We start from the raw sequence: 19,650 nt of genomic DNA on the forward strand, positions 1-19,650 counted from the left end.
ATATAGTTTGTGGATTTGATTTTTGTTGTCACGAACAATAGGTGGAGGAACAGTAATCTAATCCAGTGGCGGACAACCTTTTATTTGTCATGGCACACTGTAAGTCTCGACCAAAACCTCAAAATGCATACTGCCCGTGATATTTCTAAATATTTTTGGTGGTACACTAGACGCGGCACACAGGTTGCCCACCACTGATCTTATCAGTCATACACAAGCAAAACATATCAAATAGTTTTTTTAAAGTTATCAACAGTTATAAAACGATAATTTTTTTTTTTAAATTTTGTTAAGCCACACGTGTTTTTATTGATTGACAGTAAATAGAATGATTAACTGCCAATACTTAGTTATTTTTGAACATAGGACCACAGTTTGATTCTTAAGCCACATTCCATTTCATTACACCATTTTCAACTCAGATCAATAATATTTAAAGTCTAGCTTCAACATGTATAGCAATAACACCATCAAAATCGGTTGTTGCAATTGAAAATAGAGCTCTTGAATCATCAAAGACTTGAATTGACTTTCCTGTGCATGTTGTTCCACTTCTTTCTCCAGAAATTACATCACCTGATTATTAAAAGCAATTATTATGGATATTATGGACCATAAAATTTCATTACTTACAGTAGACACCAGCAGGTAATCCAGTTGTTAGCCATTCACTCATGTTGGAATTTTCACCATTAAATGCAATAAATCCACGACTTCCACGAGAAAATGCAATTCTGTTATTTCCGTTATCCCACCAATTTGCAACAGCACCAGTTCCTACAACATTGCGGAATTCAACCATATGGAAAATTTGTCTCCAACGATGTTGACAGATCCATCCATTGATGCAAGCTCCTTCGGCATTAAATGCTGGTGAAAGCAGATTTTCATTAGCATCCATTGGAGGTCCCATATCATGACCTTCAAATGCAAAACTACTCATAATACGAGGAACTCCATAATTCCATGCTAAATGGAAAGCAACTGCCATTTTGTATTGTCTAGCTTGTTTGTATGTTAAGGCACCACCTCTTTCTGTAAGTTAAGTTAAGCATGTATTCCTTCAAGTTCCTTAACAGACAAAGAGGCGGCTTTTAGGTATCGTAGTTGTATTTCTGTACCATGAAAGCAAGCTCATTGCCTGTTATGGTTGTTTATAATATCACATACCATTATCGTGGTTTTCAACGAATGTCAAAACTCTGTTAGATGGATGGAAACCCCAGCCTTCACCGAAAGTTCTGAGCCATCTCAATTGATCATTTCCACGGAACGAATTTGAAATTGAAATTGAGTATCTGAACTCAGTGATGGATGAGAATCCAAAGTATTCAGTTCCGCTAATAACATCATTTCCATGATCAATGACTTCTCCAAAAACGTAAGCTCTTGAATTTGCAGCAAATCCGTGGTTCACGTTCAAGTTGTGAAGCTGAGAAAATATTACTTGAAGATCTGCTGGCCACATATGCTTGTGTGCATCACTTCGGAAACCTTTCAAATTATATTTGTATTAGGAATTTGTTACTTTAAGGGAATTGCCTACACGATCAGCTCAAATTCAAATTTTGCCATCACTAAGACGAGAAGTCAGCATACTTAGAGTCAAGTGCTTGGGAAAATTGAACTTCTGATCATTTTTGCCGATTGGTTCTAAGTTAACTGCTGTCTTGTCGACGTGATGGCATTTCAATGAGTTCCGATCGGACTAAGCTTAAACCATAACGATAGCTAAACTTACCAGCGACACCAAGGTCAATCAAGCGATTCATGTAATTAATAAGATGTTGTCTCACATTTGGTCGTGATTGATTCAAGTCAGGAAGACCAACAAGCTCACAATTTCTAACTGAAGTTGCACTTCCCCTACGAAATAATTGTTAATCCATTTGAAAATCAACACAAATTTTTTAAAATTTACCAATCAATGTCGCATGTAGGATTAAAATCAGCATCAACGTAAGGAACAGCTGGGAAATTTCGATGAGTAGTGACAACAGTTCCTCCTGTTCCAGTTCCAGTTGTGGCACTCATGTGATTCAATAAAAGATCAACATAAATTCGGACACCAACAGCATTACAACGACGAGTCATGTCTGCAAATGCTGCTTCATTTCCAGAACGTGTATTCAATGAGTAGCTTACTAATCAATATAAAATATTTAATTAAGCACAATATTGTAAGCATGAAAATAAATTTTATCAATATACCTGGTTGATATCTTTCCCACCAAGGTCGTAAAGGTGTACGAATAATCACATTTTCAGCAGGTGGTGAGATCTAAATTAAATTATCTTAAATTCAGAACTGAATCAAGAATTGCAAGAAATACCTGAACACCAGCAAATCCTCGGGGAGCCAAAAATGTCTCACATTCAGTAGCGATATCATTCCACTAAGTAGCAAATTGATAAGCGAAAGAAAGGAATTTATATGAGTTCAATTTTATTACACGTGGAATAATCGTGAATGCTACTTACTTTCCATTCGAAAAGGTGAACCATCACACTGAATTTGGAATGAAAAAAGTAATTTCCTTGATTTTTATTCAAATTTAAAGTTCAGAATAATCAGAAAATATTGCGGATTGCAATAATTCCCTAAAAGGCAAAGAAGCCGCTTTTATGTATTCGATCTTCCATGAAAGCTTGCTTTTTGCCTATTATGGATTCACACTCATTTGTTCCAAACCATTCTTGAACTTATTTAAATTAATTTTCAAAAAACCTTCTTCCAGCCCTCCAGTGAGGATCAAATTGTCCATAGACTAGCGAGAAGCCAACAACCATAAACAGTGCAAACGACTTCATGATGAAATTATTACTAAAAATTTATTTTTCCTTAATTTTGTTTATATAGGAGAACAAGAAATTAATTCATTAGGATGATAAAGTTTGATATCGATAACAATTAGGCTGTATAAAAATTTTATTGAATTTTTCTGCCGGAGACGCTTGAATCTTTCAAAAAGGAATATCTATGCGGGTGTATGACACTAGGTTAATTTCCCGATTGGACAAAAATTCGTTGGAACTAATCATCACCTAGACATTAACTTGCCTTTAAATAGTCACAATGTATTTTTGTCCATTAGGGTCTTTTATACTTGAAAACACAAAATTGACAATTGTATCGCATCATTTCCGGTTGAGTCTCGAAACCGCGGTTTTGAAACAAAAACCATCATTTTCACTCATTTACTAAATAGTGGAAAAATTCTCATAAATCTACAAAATACTACTAAATTTATGAAGAAATTTTTTTGATCTGACATAAAAACGGATTCTGAGTTTCTATTAACCTTAAAAAATGGACTCGAAATCTGGTAACATACAAAGAACAATCAAAATAGAATAATTTGAAATACTTTTATGATAAAACTCCAAATATAAATTGTAAAAAAAATTTCATAACAGTTGGAATATGTAAATTAAAAACCGCAAAAAACCGCAAAACCGGGTTTTTGAAATATTGAAAATGGAAAACAATCAACTTTCTGAAAAACGACCAAACTGTAATTACTAGACTTAGACACAATATATTTTTGACCACTCACTGTAATGGAAACTTGCATGCCAAACTTGACAATTGGAGAGACGATCAGTGCATCATTTCAACTTAGTCTGAACAAATTTGGCAAGCATAAAATAAATTTTTTACAATCATTTGCTAGATCCAGGAAAGTTGTGAGTTCAGTGTGTCTTACTCTCATAAATTCAAATTTAAAAGTTACTAATTTAGACTGGATATCTAAGTTTATCTGTACATAAAAAATGATTCTGAAAAAAAAGGAACCTACGTTTACGATTTTGATCGGAATTTTCCTGAAATATGTAAAAATGGATGAAAAGTAAAGGTCTTTAAATTTCAATACGGACCATAATAAATATAAATATAATAATAATAATGTGTATGCTCACAAAATTGAGTATACTCAGATTGCATTCTTTATCTGTTAGGTACCAGTGAGCTATCGGGGACAATTCGACTATATGACAAAGTGCCATTTATGCATTACATGTATTCCTCTTACTCCTGTACTCTAAAAGATAAACTGTTGAAAGGTCATTACAGGAATCCAATTCCAACAGTTTCTTATCAACAATCTCAAAAACTGATTAAAGTTTTAGTTATTCTAACTTTAGAACTGATGACAATATGTATTTACTACACCTGTATTTATCAAAATATGGTGAAACAACAGGTGGAGCAATCTTATCAATCTTAATGTGTGGGATTTAATATACTTAAATTGTATTAAAGTAATAAGGTAGTTGATGAAATTCTTAAATTTATAAATAATAAGGTTTTTAATTTTGTGTTATTGCTTCTGCATTTTTTGACCCTTTAACCCTTCAAGTCTTATTGAACAAATAATCTCTCTGCAGTTTACAGGTTCAGTATATCAATGCTAAGATTACCGGTTAATAAAAATTAAAAATTTGAGCTCGTCGACAACCAAAGAACTCTAGGAAGGACGCTGTTGAAAGAGACAGTATTGCTCTTAGTATTGGTAATTGGTAGACGACAGTCAGTAATAGAGTCAGCTTTAGACGGCATCTGAGGAAGGAAATCTATCACAGTTTGATCTATGAAGATTCGATATTATTGATAGTCAGGATCACTAACTAACGATTAATCACGTGTAATTAAATTTTCCTTCAAATACATTCTCACGCTATTTACAATAAATTATCATTATTATTCCGCGTGAAAGGCTATCGAAGAGATTGAAACGTAATTTATTATGACACTAAGTCCAACCAACGAACTTTCTTAGCAGGAACTCAAGAACAGAGTAAATTGAAAGCAACGCTGTCGAGCATGTTGATTTAGACTACATATTTAAGGTGAGCTTGTTATGGACAAGCTCTAAAGACCATGATTTTGGCCTAAATCTGGATTATATAGCTATTGGATTATGGTTGGATTAAAATAAGTCGCTCTTAACATTTTTAAAATTTTTCTAAGTCATTTTATTGCTTTAAATAATTCACAATTTAGCACCTATATGATAAGCTCTTACACCATCCTCATCACTATTTGCAATTGATACAAAGCCACGTGAATCATCAAAAACGGTCATTGACTTTCCAGTACAAGATGTTCCATTTTTACTTCCAGAGATCACATCACCTGAGAATTATTGTGCATTAAAATTCAGTTCAGAATTTAAATTTCCTAGATAAAATACTCACAATAAATTCCAGCAGGCAATCCAGTCGTGAACCATTCATTCATGTCAATACCTTCATTGTTGAATACAATAAATCCACGATTTCCACGTGAAAAAGCAATTTGATTTCTTGTATTGTCCCACCAATTTGCAACCGGAGCGTCTTTAACTACATTTTTGAATTCAATCATGTTGTAAATTTGTCTCCATCGATGCTCACAAATCCATCCATTGGTACATGCACCATCTTCATTGAATTGTGGGGAAATGATGTCACCTTTGTCATCCATGGGTGGTCCTTGATCAGTATTATCAAAAGCAAAGCTGCTCATGATTCTTGAAATTCCATATGGCCATGCAAGATGAAATGCAGTTGCCATTTTGTACGGTTTAGAGTTCTTATGTGTTAGGATGTCTGCATCACCTCTTTGACTGTATTTGTATAAATATTGGAATAATTTGAATGAATAAATCCTTTATTAATGACTTACTTATCGTGGTTGTCAACAAAGGTCAAAGCTCTATCTGACGGCAGCATTCCCCATCCAGTTCCAAAGTTCCTCATCCATTGCAGAAGATTCTTTCTATTAAATAGTTTTCCAATCTCAGCAGAATATGTAAACTCAGTAACTGTACCTAATCCTATGTATTCATATTTTGAAATAGTTCGTCCATTTGGATGTGATTCTAAGTCAATAACCTCCTGTGTTATGAACGGACGAGCATTTTCCGGGAAGTCATGGGATGTATTTAAATTGTGCAATCGCTTATAAATTATTTCCAAATCGCCGGGCCTTTAAAATATAAAAATTAATATTTTATGATATACAGCATGCATGAATTGTTAATAAATATGAAAATTACCACATATGCTTAACAGCATCAAAACGAAAGCCAGCTGGAATGTAAATTAATGGTTATTTATTGAGAGTATTTATTGAAAAATGAAAATTTCCACCGACCTGAGCCTAAATCTATTAAATGATTCAGATATTCGACAATTTTATCACGGACATACTCTTTGCCTTGATTTAAATCTGGTAGACCACTTAATGCACAATTGCGGACCTCAATTGGATTATCATAATTATTGATCGAACATCCTTTATTAAAATCTAAATTAGAGTAAGGAACTGCCGGAAAACTGTTAATTTCTGTCTTTGCTTCTGATCCAGCCAATCCATAACCTTTTGCACCAGACATATGATTGATGACTACATCTGGATAGATTCGAATGCCAACTGCATTACATCGTCTTGTCATTTCTGCAAATTCTGCTTCATTTCCTGATCTAGATTCTATTATGTAACTAACTGGAAGTTTATTGATTGAAATATTAAGTTATGGAGTTCCATATGAGCTATATTAAGCTTCTTACCTGGTTGATACCTTTGAGAAAAAAATAATAAAAATTATAATCAAAATTTAATCCATTAAAATTTATATCCGTACCTTTCCCACCATGGTCTGTTCTTAATAACAATATTTTCAGACACAGGTGATACCTGCACGCCTGCAAACCCCCTCGGTGCTAAAAATCTCTCACATTCATCTGCGATATCACTGAATTTCCACTCAAATAAATGAACAATTGTGTTCCTTCCCTCCTTCCAATGCGGATCAAATTGTGCATTAACAATAATAAGCTTTAAGGAAATAATACTGAGTATGTGTAGAATATTCATAATTTCAGGCACTATGAATGATAACTTCATTAACTATAAAAACTGACTGAATTTTAAAGTACAGTCTGAATTCTTTATATATAGAATTTCATGTTGAGTTGTCGTTTTTGTTGCTTCCAGTCATAATATTTTGCTGCCAATGTTTATTTTTAAAGTGAAATGTTTTGTAAATTTTCATAAAAATTCTCGACTTTTTAAGTCATGGAAAAAATGCGCTAAAAGCGGAAGTTTTGTGGATAGAGTTTCCAAAAAATTAACTAATTTTTTCCAGAAAAGCAGTAGTGTTAGGTGTCGTTCGGCATTTACGTAACGTTATGTAACGAAAAGATAAGAAGGGAGAGGGGAGAAGGAAGAGAGAGGTTGGTATTTCGAGCGACACAAATGAAGAAGGCTCCGTCACTGAACTTCCTATTTTAATCAAACGGAGGCGGCTTCTGTTTGGTGTTAACAAAAGAGATGTTCAGTCTAACAAAACCTTCTTCATTTGTGTCATTCGGGATAACAACTTACCTCTTCCGCTCGAACAATACTTTTCCACAAAACCAATAATTTAGTATGAAGCATAACTCATAAACAATAAGCAAACGGCGCTTCGCGGAATCTAGTAAACAAATATTGAACAAATACCTATCTACATGCTTCTATGTGTTGAGTAATGTGCTTTATGAGAAAAGTACTATCACAGCAATCTTAATTTTTGCACTGTTTTTTATTACTGAATATAGCAGTTCACGTGAATTTTTTACTGTCAGCAATAAAATGGTGTTCTATTTTCACTTTTATATTTTTCAATCATTATTATGAATATAATCATCAGCATTTGCCATGATGTCTGTTGTTCCGGTCTAAGCTTCATACCCCTTTTTAATATAATAAAATAGGGGATGTATAAATGTCTGCCCATCATGCCTGATGGGATTGTTATCTTGTTATGATGTAGTTAATATGGGGTTATTGGGGTTATTGGAGTTATTGGACTTATTGCGTAACACTGTTGGGTCCTGCCCTCGATATTTCGCTTTACGTAAGGCTTATACCTGTGAAAATGTATTGGGGACTCAAGGAAGATATCAGTTATTATAAATACCCGTAGAAGCCCAAGTATTCGGTAAGTTAATATCTTCCCGTCATGCTTGGTGAGCTTTTAATCTAGTTTTAATATAATACGTTATAATACCTTACGTCATTTAACATCCTACATTTTCTCCTGATTAAGTTCTATTGGTTGTATCAAAGCATGTCTTGAATGTCTCTTAATAGCTCTTAAAGTTTCTTATAAGCCTCTTTTTTGTCGATTGATTCATCTCTACTCAAATCTGTATCTTTACTTCCTACGATAGAATTTTCAGCATTGTCTTCTTCGTATCTTCAAACTTTTTCGAAAAGTTCCTAATTTTGAGCTGATGGCAGCATAAGAAACAAGACAGTTTTAATCTTCTTTACATCAAGTTTGGAAAAAGTCTTTCTTTTCTTTATCTTTATACTGCAAATCATCATTTATGTCAACAGTAATTTCTAAGTCATTATTTATCCTGTTGAGGAAGTCTCTTGAACATAAGTATAAACATAAACAACCTTGAACAGCTTTTGCTCAAAGTCACAAAACTTGATAATATTTTTTCGTCATTCACATGCTTGAACATTCAATATAAATGATGATAGCCTTAATATCGATGATTCTTACTGTCAAAAATATCATCAAACTTAGTCTCACTTCCATCACGTTTCATTTTGATTGATTGATACAATTCTTTACTGCTGTTATTTTCTTCTTGATACTCGGCATCATCTTCTTATATTTCTATTGCTAAATGACTCACATTACTTTCGTTTGTTTTAATATTAATGGCAGCATCCATTCCAGATGATGAGCGTGTCCTTGGTGTGACTTCTGTGAATGATTTCCACATTTTCATTTTCACAGGTGTCTTTAATGGCTGTGTGCCTTTATTTTATCATATTACTAACATTTCTATTGGCATTGTGGCTTTGTCAATCTTTCTCATATTTTTAGAATGTCTTTTTGTTCATTTTGTGCTTCTGTTTTCAAGTGCTGATGGAAATGACATTTATGTAGACAAATTAAGTGGTAATTGGACGACAATGTTTAAATGTGTACCAAAATGGTAAGTCAATATCATTGCTGAAAAAGAAACAGCTTTTGGATGGAATAATCATCAATAATTGACAGAATAAGGATAGAACTCAAAAATTTGAATTTTTTAAACAATTTTATTAACTTTGAATTTTTAAATATTTTTTTTAACAAATCTTAACACAATAATTTTGATTCTATTGAATAAAACAGCATACGAGACATTTGTAAACCAATGCAAGATCTTGGAGTATATCCAACATATCCTACTGTTAAATGATTACTTAAGTTGATTTTGATTTCATCCAACATAGTTCTTCCATATTTAACTTCACGACAGCTCCAATCGATATCCATATTTTTCTCTAAATTGATACTCTTTAATTTTGTAAGTCCATCAAAAACATCTTTAGGTAAATATGAGATTTGATTCTTGTAAAATGAAATTGTCTCAAGATTTGGAGTAAGATCAAAGACATCTGAAGGAACCGATGTGATTAAATTTCCATTCAGCATCAATTTTTGAAGTCTTGTAAATCCAATTAAATCATCTTTTAATAAAGTTGTCAATCCACATGAAATGATTGAAATTGATTTTAAATTTGGAAAATATTTGTACAAATTTCTTGGAAATTGTTTAATTTGTTGATCAGCAATTATTAATGTGTTGACATTAGCATTAGATTTGCCTTCTAGATGAGTTCCATTGATTCCTTTGACACGTCCGTCAATCGGTGATAATTCATAAGCTATTGTGACACGACAGATGTATTCTAATGATGAGTAGTTGATGAATTCACAGTTGAGTTTCATGATTTTTGATAAATTTTACAATTTTGAAATTATTTAAATTTTAATAAATTTGTCTGATTTTGTTAAAATTTTTAGATTTTTCGGAATTGTTATTCAATTGTTTAGTTGTGTTTACTAAAAGTGAAATGTGATTGATAACATAAGAACAAAATTTGGATATTATAACTCATTGTTCAGGTAAAATTGGGTAGTAATTGTGCAATAGAATCTCAGTTGTTGATAATCCTTTGCAAAACTATATTTTGTTTACAAAAATCTCTGTTTATATATTTTTTGGACATACATTTTGTTTAAATCTAAATTCAACGATTTAAATTCCAAATTATCTCACATTCTTACTTGGTTCAAATCAATTTTAAACAATTCTTTAGATGACATTTTTATAGCTGACTAAAGCATTCCCATTTATTATGCCAAGTGTCTTTAACTACAGCTTCCTTCCGGAAGTTCCAAATTTCTTAAAAAAGCTTAAAAAAGCTTTCCCAAAATCTAAATCTTCCCTAGTAAGGATTTCAATTCCGGGATTATGGTTTTGGGAAATTCTCAATCCCGGGATCCCGGGATCAATACTGATATTGTAATATACTCAAAATCCGGTATCAAATTCGGATTCGGATTTTGTTTTCGGATCAAAAACGGCTCAACTAACTAAATTTGAATTAACTTGAGGTAGAATTGCCTTTTAAAAATGAATCTAATTCAAAAACAGGCTTCTTTAGCTCTACTTTAAATAAGTTTCAAGTTCATATTGATTCATCTGTAAAGACAGATTCCAGGCTTTCAATAAAATTGCATATTGAATAAAAAAAATTGAAAATCCTAAGAATTTCTTAATACCGTAATACCGAAACTTCAATCCCGGGATTTTTGGTGAGGGATTCAATTATCACAATCTTTTCCCATGAGACTGCTTTTGTAGAGAAGAGTGTTCTTTAGAGACAGTACTAATCTGGGAAACGATAGCCAGCTATAAAGCTAACTTCAGATGTCATCTAAAGAAGCAAATTGTTAATAATTGATTTGAACCAAGTAAAAGATAATTTGGAATTTAAATCGTTGAATTTGGATTTCAACAAAATGTATGTCCAAAAAATATCTAAACAGAGATTTTTGTAAACAAAATAAAGTTTTGCAAATAATTATCAACAACTGAGATTCTATTGCACAATTTCTACCTGAACAATGATTTATAATATCAAAATTTTGTTCTTATGTTATCAATCATTGTTCACTTTTAGTAAACACAACTAAACAATTGAATAACAATTCCAAAAAATCTAAAAATTTTAACAAAATCAGACAAATTTATTAAAATTTAAATAATTTCAAAATTGTAAAATTTATCAAAAATCATCAAATTTAAAAATGAAACTCAACTGTGAATTCATCAACTACTCATCAGTCGAATACATCTGTCGTATCACAATGGCTTATGAATTATCACCGATCGACGGACGTGTCAAAGGCATCAATGGAACTCATCTAGAAGGCAAATCTAATGCTAATGTCAACACATTAATAATTGCTGATCAACAAATTAAACAATTTCCAAGAAATTTGTACAAATATTTTCCAAATTTAAAGTCAATTTCAATCATTTCATGTGGATTGACAACTTTATCAAAAGATGATTTGATTGGATTTACAAGACTTCAAAAATTGATGCTGAATGGAAATTTAATCACATCGGTTCATTCAGATGTCTTTGATCTTACTCCAAATCTTGAGACAATCTCATTTTACAAGAATCAAATCTCATATTTACCTAAAGATGTTTTTGATGGACTTCCAAAATTAAAGAGTATCAATTTGGAGAAAAATATGGACATCGACTGGAGCTGTCGTGAAGTTAGACATGGAAGAACTATGTTGGATGAAATCAAAATCAACTTAAGTAATCATTTGACAGTAGGATATGTGGGATATACTCCAAGATCTTGCACGGGTTTACAAATGTCTCGTATGCTGTTTTATTCAATAGAATCAAAATTATTGTGTTAAAACTTGTTAAAAAAATATTTGAAAATACAAAATTAATAAAATTTTTTAAAAAATTCAAATTTTTGTGTTCTATCCTTATTCTGTCAATTAATGATGACAGACTAACTAATAATTCTAACCCCAAACGGTTTCTAGTAATTTTAGATCCAAAAGTTGACTTTCTACTTTTTACCACTAGATGTCGTGCTAAGCATAAAGGAGAAAATATTCAAAAATACGCTACACAACTCATCTAACAAAAGAAGGAAAGAAGAAAAAAAACACACAGAAGAAAAAAAATACAACACAGTTCGTTGTGAGTCACAAAAACGTAGCTACTTACTGTCGAAGCGAGGAAAGAAAGAAGAAAAAAAAACAGTCGTACATAGAATAAGAGTTTTGTGAATTTAGTTTATTTTCAGACTTCTTCAGTTTTGTTTCAAATTCGCTAGCGATCGATCGTGCAAACAAGTTGCTCTCGAATATTTTTCAGAAAAATAGTAAAGTGGATGAAAAAAGTGTTTGTGAAAAAAGTTTGACTTTTTCTGATAATTGGAAAGAAACACAAACTTTTGGGTAGTGCAAAAAGGTGTTATCAAGAATCCATAAAAAGTATACAAAAACTTAATTTCTTTCACTGAATTATTTTAACTTCATTTTTTTGTGATAACGTAAGGAATATTTTTATTTAATTTTTATTTTATACTTTAATTTATTTTAAAATTTGTGTCACTGTGTGCAAAAAAACATTTACGCCGTGACTTCTTATTCTGCAACAAGTGGTAAATTATTTACTTTTTCATTGCTGACGATAATTTTTATTTTTCCCCATCGATTTTTATGTCTTTTTTGCTAAAATTTGAAAGAATTTTTTGTGTGCGAAATTCGCAACAGGATAATAAATTTAAATGTTAAGGTTGACCTTAGTGTGGATAGATAAAAAAAAGAATTCAAGAGATGAAAGAGTTATTGGATCAAAATTCCTCGAAAATTATTAGATCACCTTCTAGAATTGTGGCTTAATATATTTCACTGTGGCTTTCATAGCTAGATGTCGATTCAGATTATGTGCTCTATATAATGATTTAGAGATCGATCTCTGGTTGGAATCGAACCCACGTACTACTTTGAGAGTGATAAAAATATCCAGTCAGTTGCTTAATCACTCGGCCACAGAGGTCCTACTCTCGCATTGGCAGTTTTAACTATATATGGCTCGATACTCCAGATTCTACTCTGATCTGACATCACATATTATTCGCTCACATCATTTAAAATTCGAGTCGACTTCGAGCTCTGATGGCAGCCAAAGGACGGTTACATTGCATCCAAGTGGCATTTTTATCGCAGTCAATTGGTTGCCACAAATAATTTGTGCCAATCGGGTTCTGTAGATTAAAATAAAATTTGATAATTTTACTAACTTTGTGGATTAAAAAAAGAAATTATGACAGAATAAAAATATTTTTGACTCTAGATGTGTGACTTAGAGCTTTTATCAAACATTTTTAGCTGTAGAAAATTACGCAGCATTTTTTGTTTTCGTTCTTGCTGCACGTATTATACTTTTTTTGAAGATGATATTATCGCTGATTTCCGAGTAACACAAATGAAGAAGGCTCTGGCTCGGAACGGTTCTTCTAAGTCTCGATTTGGCAGATTCCATTTGGTGTTAATCAAGGCTGGTTAAATGGAGCTCGAAGTAGACAAGAATTTTCATGAAAAAGTCGACTCAAGTCACTCGACTTCATACAAAATCCAAGTCTACATGGAACTCCGGGTTTAGCGGAGCCTTTGAAGTTCCATTTCAGAGCCATATTCATTTGTGTCGCTCGGGATTTGAAGACATGAAATTGAAAAATTCCAAAAATAAATCCCATGACACTTCTTTATAAAAAGAACTAAATTGATTGACAGATTGACAAATTTTGCAAATTATCCTACTCATTATTTCAAGTATGTAAAACATGACACGATAACCTGGTCATTTTAGAGAAATGCTCAACTTAAGAAAAATAATAATAAAATCGAAAGTGAACTAAATGCGGACTAATTCAAACGCGTGTCGGCGGCGTGTCGCTATGCAATATTACTCGAGAAAATACATGATATTGTTTAGACGAGTGACGGCATATAAATTTATTGTTTCCACCAACGAATTAGTAAGAGAAAAAAAAATATTCTACCAGATTCTTTACCCACTGCACGATTATATAAATTTCTTTTCTCGACCATAGAGAATTAATTTTCATGACATTTGATGGGTTAATCGCTCTATGCATGTATAAAATGTTATACATTTTACTTTAAAATGATCAAAATGCTCACACGTGATTCTGTGATTTTCTGTGTGTAAAGTGATTAGTTTTTGATCCTTATATAAGGCATATTAAAAAGGCATTCACACAAATTAATATTTTTTATACAATTTCTGATAAGCAGATAAAAATAGAAGTAACCTATCTTATCAGCCTTAAGGTTGTATAGTAGACTGCGAGTAAACACAGCGAATATTTCTTTCTAAGTATATGCACAATACAGTTATCTCGAATAGATAAGGTGGGATACTCATGAGTATGCTCACAAAATTATTTACTTACTCGCTGGAACATTACTCCGACTTGAAGCCTAGGTTGCTTAAAAAGGCTTTCCATATAACTCTATTGATGCTCGAATCACAAAGCTTGTACAAATTCTCAGTTATGACAAGTAACTGGCATTCCTTCATTACCGTCCTACGCCATGTTGCTCTCAAGATTGAGAATAATCTATTAAATTGATTGAGTATATTCATAAGCGGAATCGAAGTGGCTCTGTGGCGGAATGGTTAAGTATAGTACTTTGGTACATAATTATTGCAACAACGATCCAGTGATGATGGGTTCGAGACCTGGTAGGAGCAATTTATCTCTTGTCCTTTACGAATCATTTGTAGTGGAAACGCAGGTCACAGTTTTCTTATGAAGGCTACAGGCAGTAATGTCATCCAAGAAGTAGTTCCGGATCTCACTATAAACTGTAGGCCTCACTGTAGTTCTAGGTTTGAGCCGGAGATCTGATTCACTCGTTAAACTATTAATAGTTAAAAACGCTTCGGTATGGCTGTCAAACTTCCAATAAAATCTACATCGCGGAGCCTTCTTTGTTTGTGTCGCTCGGGATTGGGATGTTCACGATACGATTCAATGTCTAGTTTAACACCAAAGTCCCCATATGATGCTTAATTGTTCAATCCTCAATAAGCTTCCTAATTAATCCCGTTAACGACCAAGTCATTCCAGAATGAATTTTATCAAGCACTTTACTGCAGAAAACACCCAAAAAAGTATTTATTGACGGAAAAGAAGAAGATATTTCTCAATGCTACTGATAAGAGTAATAATAATTAATGATAAAGGGTTTCAATTAATCAATAAATCAAACATTTCATGACAATTCTCATTTCTTATTTATTAGCTTTGATGGGAAAGAATTTATATTGACTATTATAAATTAATCGGTAGCGAAAATTGTTTTATATTTTTCTATTTATGATGTCTATCTGCGTAATTTAGAGATCGGATATGAAAAATTTTCTAGATTTTTTGAAAGTCACAAATATTTGAGAATTTATAGTCACGTACGAGCATATTTTATCGATTCGTTAATTTCTCTGACGAAGGCTATAATCATAAAACGATCTGTCATCTAATCTATTTACATAAAAGTTGAGTTATTGGCAAAACTTCGGAATGTCTTTTATTAGGTTTATTAGAATTGAATTTATTATAGTGATGATAAAAAGCCTAAAATACTGTGGGAAAAATCATGAGATATTTTTGGAAGTTTGAATCAAAACATATCAGTCGAATTGAAGAGCTTCAGAATTTGAGGGCAGATATCCAGTAAACACGACAAGTAATTACATAATGACATTTGTTATCTTGACAAATTTTGATTGAACAATTTTATGATATCAATTATTATTATTTCCGACTTTCCGAGAATGTTATAAGGTTGTAGCAATGTAAATTCGGAAGCATATACACAATTCTAAACAGTGATCAATTGGCCTGTAATATTGAGCAATTATTGTATCTGATTTTGATTCAAAATTGATCAATTTAGAGAATTCAAGAACAGTTTTAGAATAAAAATTAGAATAATTGGTAAAAAATGGGAGGACAACCTGGGTGAACTGGAAAATTTAGACTGTAATCCAGGTCTAATTTTCTATTTTGAAATGATTTTCATCATTAAAATTTGGGGGTTACGAAAGCGAAAAATCGACTTTTTGATCCCTTCCTCCCTAATGAAAATCTCGAATCCCTCCCAAGATCGCTACTATCTGAACGACCCCTTGATAAAGCTACATACAAATCTTCGATATCATGAGTTTAAAGCTACTTGAATTTTGGAATCTCCTTAGCCTTGAATTTTGCAAATTATTTATATACACTTGTGTATTGAACTATAAAATATCAATTTTTTATTTGAATGCCGAAAGAATATTTGAAGAAATGATTAGAAGTCTTCTAATAGAAGATTATGAAGTTGATGATAAATTCCGACGAATTCTTAGACTTTGAGGCTTCAAAACAGTTCAAGGTAGTTTAATCAGAAAGATGTTATATATTTATGATTGGATACTTACATTTGAGATGAATCTGCATTGAACTAGTCCAGATTTTATATGACAAAGTCGGCTCAAGTCCGCTAGAATTAATATAAAATTCTGGTCAACTTAGAGCTCTGGACTAGTCAAAGTAGAGAACATAGAAACTTGATAGACATTTGCAAAAAACTTCTATTTCTACTTAAATGCGCCGAATTGCATATTACGCAACTTTGTGTCATATCTTTAATACGGCGAAGTATCGGTACCTTCAGAACACACTGTGCTGTTCGAGGATCATTCCATAGCAATATGAACAAATTCCACTGCCCGAACTTCCTCAAAATCGACCAGTGTGGCGCAAATGTATTATACAGTATTACACAGTAATTTTATCATTATTTAGCAGCAAATTATGAAATCAGTAACTTAATACTCTATTAAAACAGAACGTAAAATACCATATAGTTAGAAAATATGAGAAATGACTTGTTATTACTGCCAAAACCAACAATTCTTATCTCAAATTTTTTTAATTACCAGACTACTGAAAAAAATGAAATTATTTCCATTGAGAAAAAAATCACACCAATTAATAAACCTTATTGCTTGAGTCAATCTTGAAATTATCAGAAATTCAATTTTTAACAGCATTTATTGCACTTCACACTACTCACTCAATGCTGTCGAGAAGCCCGAGCGACACAAATTTTTCATGACAGTCAAGTGGCTGCCAAATGGCGTCCAAGTGGCAATTTTCATGTTAACGTCCAGTGGTCTCGTGGATGTCAAGTGGTCACCACCTAACTGCCATGAAAATCATGTGCTGACCGGGTTAATAAAAATATAACAATGATAAATTTTATGAATCAAAAATTCTCGCCTACACCAAAAATTCCTTCTATCTGGTTCAATTTTGCACAGCACCTACAACTTGATTTTTTGCACAGAAATTTCTTGACTTTTAAACGCTCTTACAAGCAGTTTTATGACTCAAAAGAAATAGATCGTATGCTGATAACTTGATACATTTATTATCGATTGAAAAAGACACTCAAGATTTATGATGATCATCAATATTAAGTAATTAAGTTAGCAAAAAGAGAATGTTAAGCATAAAATATAAATTTTTAAATGTCATTCAACATGTGCAAATTTGGGCTATAAATGATGACTGCTGAAATGAATGATTTTATGCGGATTCAAAAGTTAATGTGGAAAGTTAGAAATATATTTGTGAAATTTTCAATTCCGGATAAGATTATCAGATCGTACATTTTGTGTCTGATGTAGATGAACCTGATTTTCTAATCAAAATTCTAATTGCACACTGTGCCTAGAAACACATTAATATGTTGGATCAAATTTCACAATATTTCAAATCTAGATTTTGAATTAATCCAGATCTCTCGTTCCAAGCTTTAATGGAATTACGTCTCCAAGTGGACAAAAATACGTTACAACTAGTCATCAACTGGACATTAACTTGCCATCAACTAAAGTACCGTATTTTTGTCCACTAGGGGTCATAATTTCATGTCAATTCTAGAGAATTTCCACCGTCTCTTTTGTCTCTCGCTACACTTTACAAGAATTCCTTGCCCGTTTGGTAAAACAACGTTGCTCAGAGCTTCAATTATGACTTGATCTCATTTATTAAGTAGACGAAGTTCACAAACAAAGTTAGAAATGGCTGGATTCGAACTTACAACTCTGAAATTTAAGCCAAGCACCTTTCCTGTGGATGCATTGAAAATTGGCTAGAATATCGAGTTTGTATAGAGATGGTTGGCATATTGTGAGATACTACATATAGGATGGGTCAACACCTTGAACAAATTGATAAAATCATTGAGGATGTCCATTAATCCGGGAATAGAAAAGGTCTATAAACTTCATTTCCTGTGATGAACTTAATTAAATATCTAAACAGATCTCAAGGAATGTTAAAACATATTCATTTAAATATATAGTTATCTAGATAAACAGCATACCTACCCATCATGGGTTTAGTTAATTCACAAGATCGTTTCAGCTTCCCATTAACTGAATTTTATTTTTTAGCACATTTTCACTTCCTCTCCAAAACATTTTTTCAAAAAAATGTACAAAAATTTCGCAAATAAAATGAAATTTTTTACCTTGCCTTGATAGAATAAACAGAATAAGAAACTATTGAAGATGTATTAGTGCTTACGTTTTTCCAACAAAGCCAACACATGTCAGTCGCCAAAATATTAGATAAAAATATTTTTCGCAACAATAAAATTCTTATTTTTCGATGTCACATTCTCCAAAAAAAACAAAAGCGTAAAAATTTAAATTTTGACATTTTGCAATTGAGAAAAATCTATTCAGTTTGTTCATGACGTAATATTGACTTCTGCTGTGCTGTATGTGATAAAGAAGAATTTTTTGAATTTTTTTCATATTCAATTTTCTGAAATAATTTTTTTATATTTTAAACATTTTTAAACTCAATCAAAGAATAAGAAAAATATTCCCGATCTGCACAAGTTATAGATGAATGTATTTTGGGACTGTGAAGTCTTGAATCTGAATAGCATCAAGAGCCAAAAGACAATTTGACAATAATGCATAACAGAGATGGATCGAGGGGAAATTGGAATTTAAGAGAATAAAATTGGTCCTTCTGAATAAGCCCATACTGATGATGATTAGTTCTTATTGATCCACTGTGCTCTGTCTCCTTCTCTACAGTTGCACAGCAAATGGTTATTCTTCTGCCAGCACTCCTATTACCTTTTAAGTTCCAAAACAATACCTGTCTCGCAAAATCTATTTAATACTTCCTTAAAGTGTGACCGATCCATCTCCACTTCCTTCTACCAATCTCGATCACAATAACTTATTTTGCCCATACTGCATAAACTCTAAAAATAGATTTTTCAACTTCCAAACAAAACCACCACAAGAGCACGAGAATTTAATGCTCCACATGCAACTGCCAGATGACAGCATGTCCTAATTATGGTGAGACTGTTTGCGGTTGATATTTTAAAATTTTGCAGTGCCTCTTAAGAATTTTTGCAACATAAAAAAATACCACATTGAATTCAAAATTCCATAGAAAAAATTCCAAACTCAGCCACAACTTCTGAAGAATATACGACTCGGGATCATTAATATATTTTAATTCTCAAGTCCCGATAGACAGAGAATAAACTATATACACACATAGATTGTAGATAAATCGAAAAAAATAAACATATTCATAGACGAGCGAGCGCACACTTTTAGGAATTATAATGGATGATGCTTGTCAAAAAAAATTACTGAAAACGA

The 19,650-nt window shown here is 32.2% G+C and overlaps 3 protein-coding genes across 3 annotated transcripts in view; 1 reads left to right on the forward strand and 2 right to left on the reverse strand.

Moving 5' to 3' along the window:
* Positions 1-276: 276 nt before the first annotated feature.
* LOC139100711 (alpha-amylase A-like) lies at positions 277-2,809 on the reverse strand. Its single transcript, XM_070653407.1, has 9 exons — positions 2,729-2,809; positions 2,482-2,509; positions 2,334-2,396; positions 2,212-2,281; positions 1,922-2,144; positions 1,742-1,866; positions 1,171-1,494; positions 634-1,035; positions 277-576 (listed from the first exon to the last, which is right to left on the reverse strand). The coding sequence occupies exons 1-9, from the start codon at positions 2,788-2,790 to the stop codon at positions 434-436; spliced, it is 1,440 nt and encodes a 479-aa protein (XP_070509508.1). The 5' UTR covers positions 2,791-2,809; the 3' UTR covers positions 277-433.
* A 2,185-nt stretch (positions 2,810-4,994) lies between these two features.
* On the reverse strand, positions 4,995-8,868 carry LOC139100708 (alpha-amylase A-like). The gene is made up of 8 exons (XM_070653404.1): positions 8,827-8,868; positions 6,630-6,823; positions 6,556-6,566; positions 6,140-6,490; positions 6,042-6,075; positions 5,669-5,971; positions 5,200-5,609; positions 4,995-5,137 (listed from the first exon to the last, which is right to left on the reverse strand). Exons 1-8 carry the CDS (start codon positions 8,866-8,868, stop codon positions 4,995-4,997), a joined length of 1,488 nt encoding a protein of 495 aa, XP_070509505.1.
* Positions 8,869-12,174: 3,306 nt separating this feature from the next.
* LOC139100707 (uncharacterized peptidase C1-like protein F26E4.3) overlaps positions 12,175-19,650 on the forward strand; it is a 43,901-nt gene continuing 36,425 nt past the window's right edge. The window contains exon 1 of the mRNA XM_070653403.1: positions 12,175-12,421. The gene's annotated coding sequence lies outside the window, so the exon portion shown is untranslated. The remainder of the gene's footprint in view (positions 12,422-19,650) is intronic.

Source organism: Chironomus tepperi, unplaced genomic scaffold, assembly GCF_022539635.2.
Source record: "Chironomus tepperi strain 1889 unplaced genomic scaffold, CSIRO-AGI_Ctep_v1 contig_68, whole genome shotgun sequence".
Lineage (NCBI taxonomy): Eukaryota > Metazoa > Arthropoda > Insecta > Diptera > Chironomidae > Chironomus > Chironomus tepperi.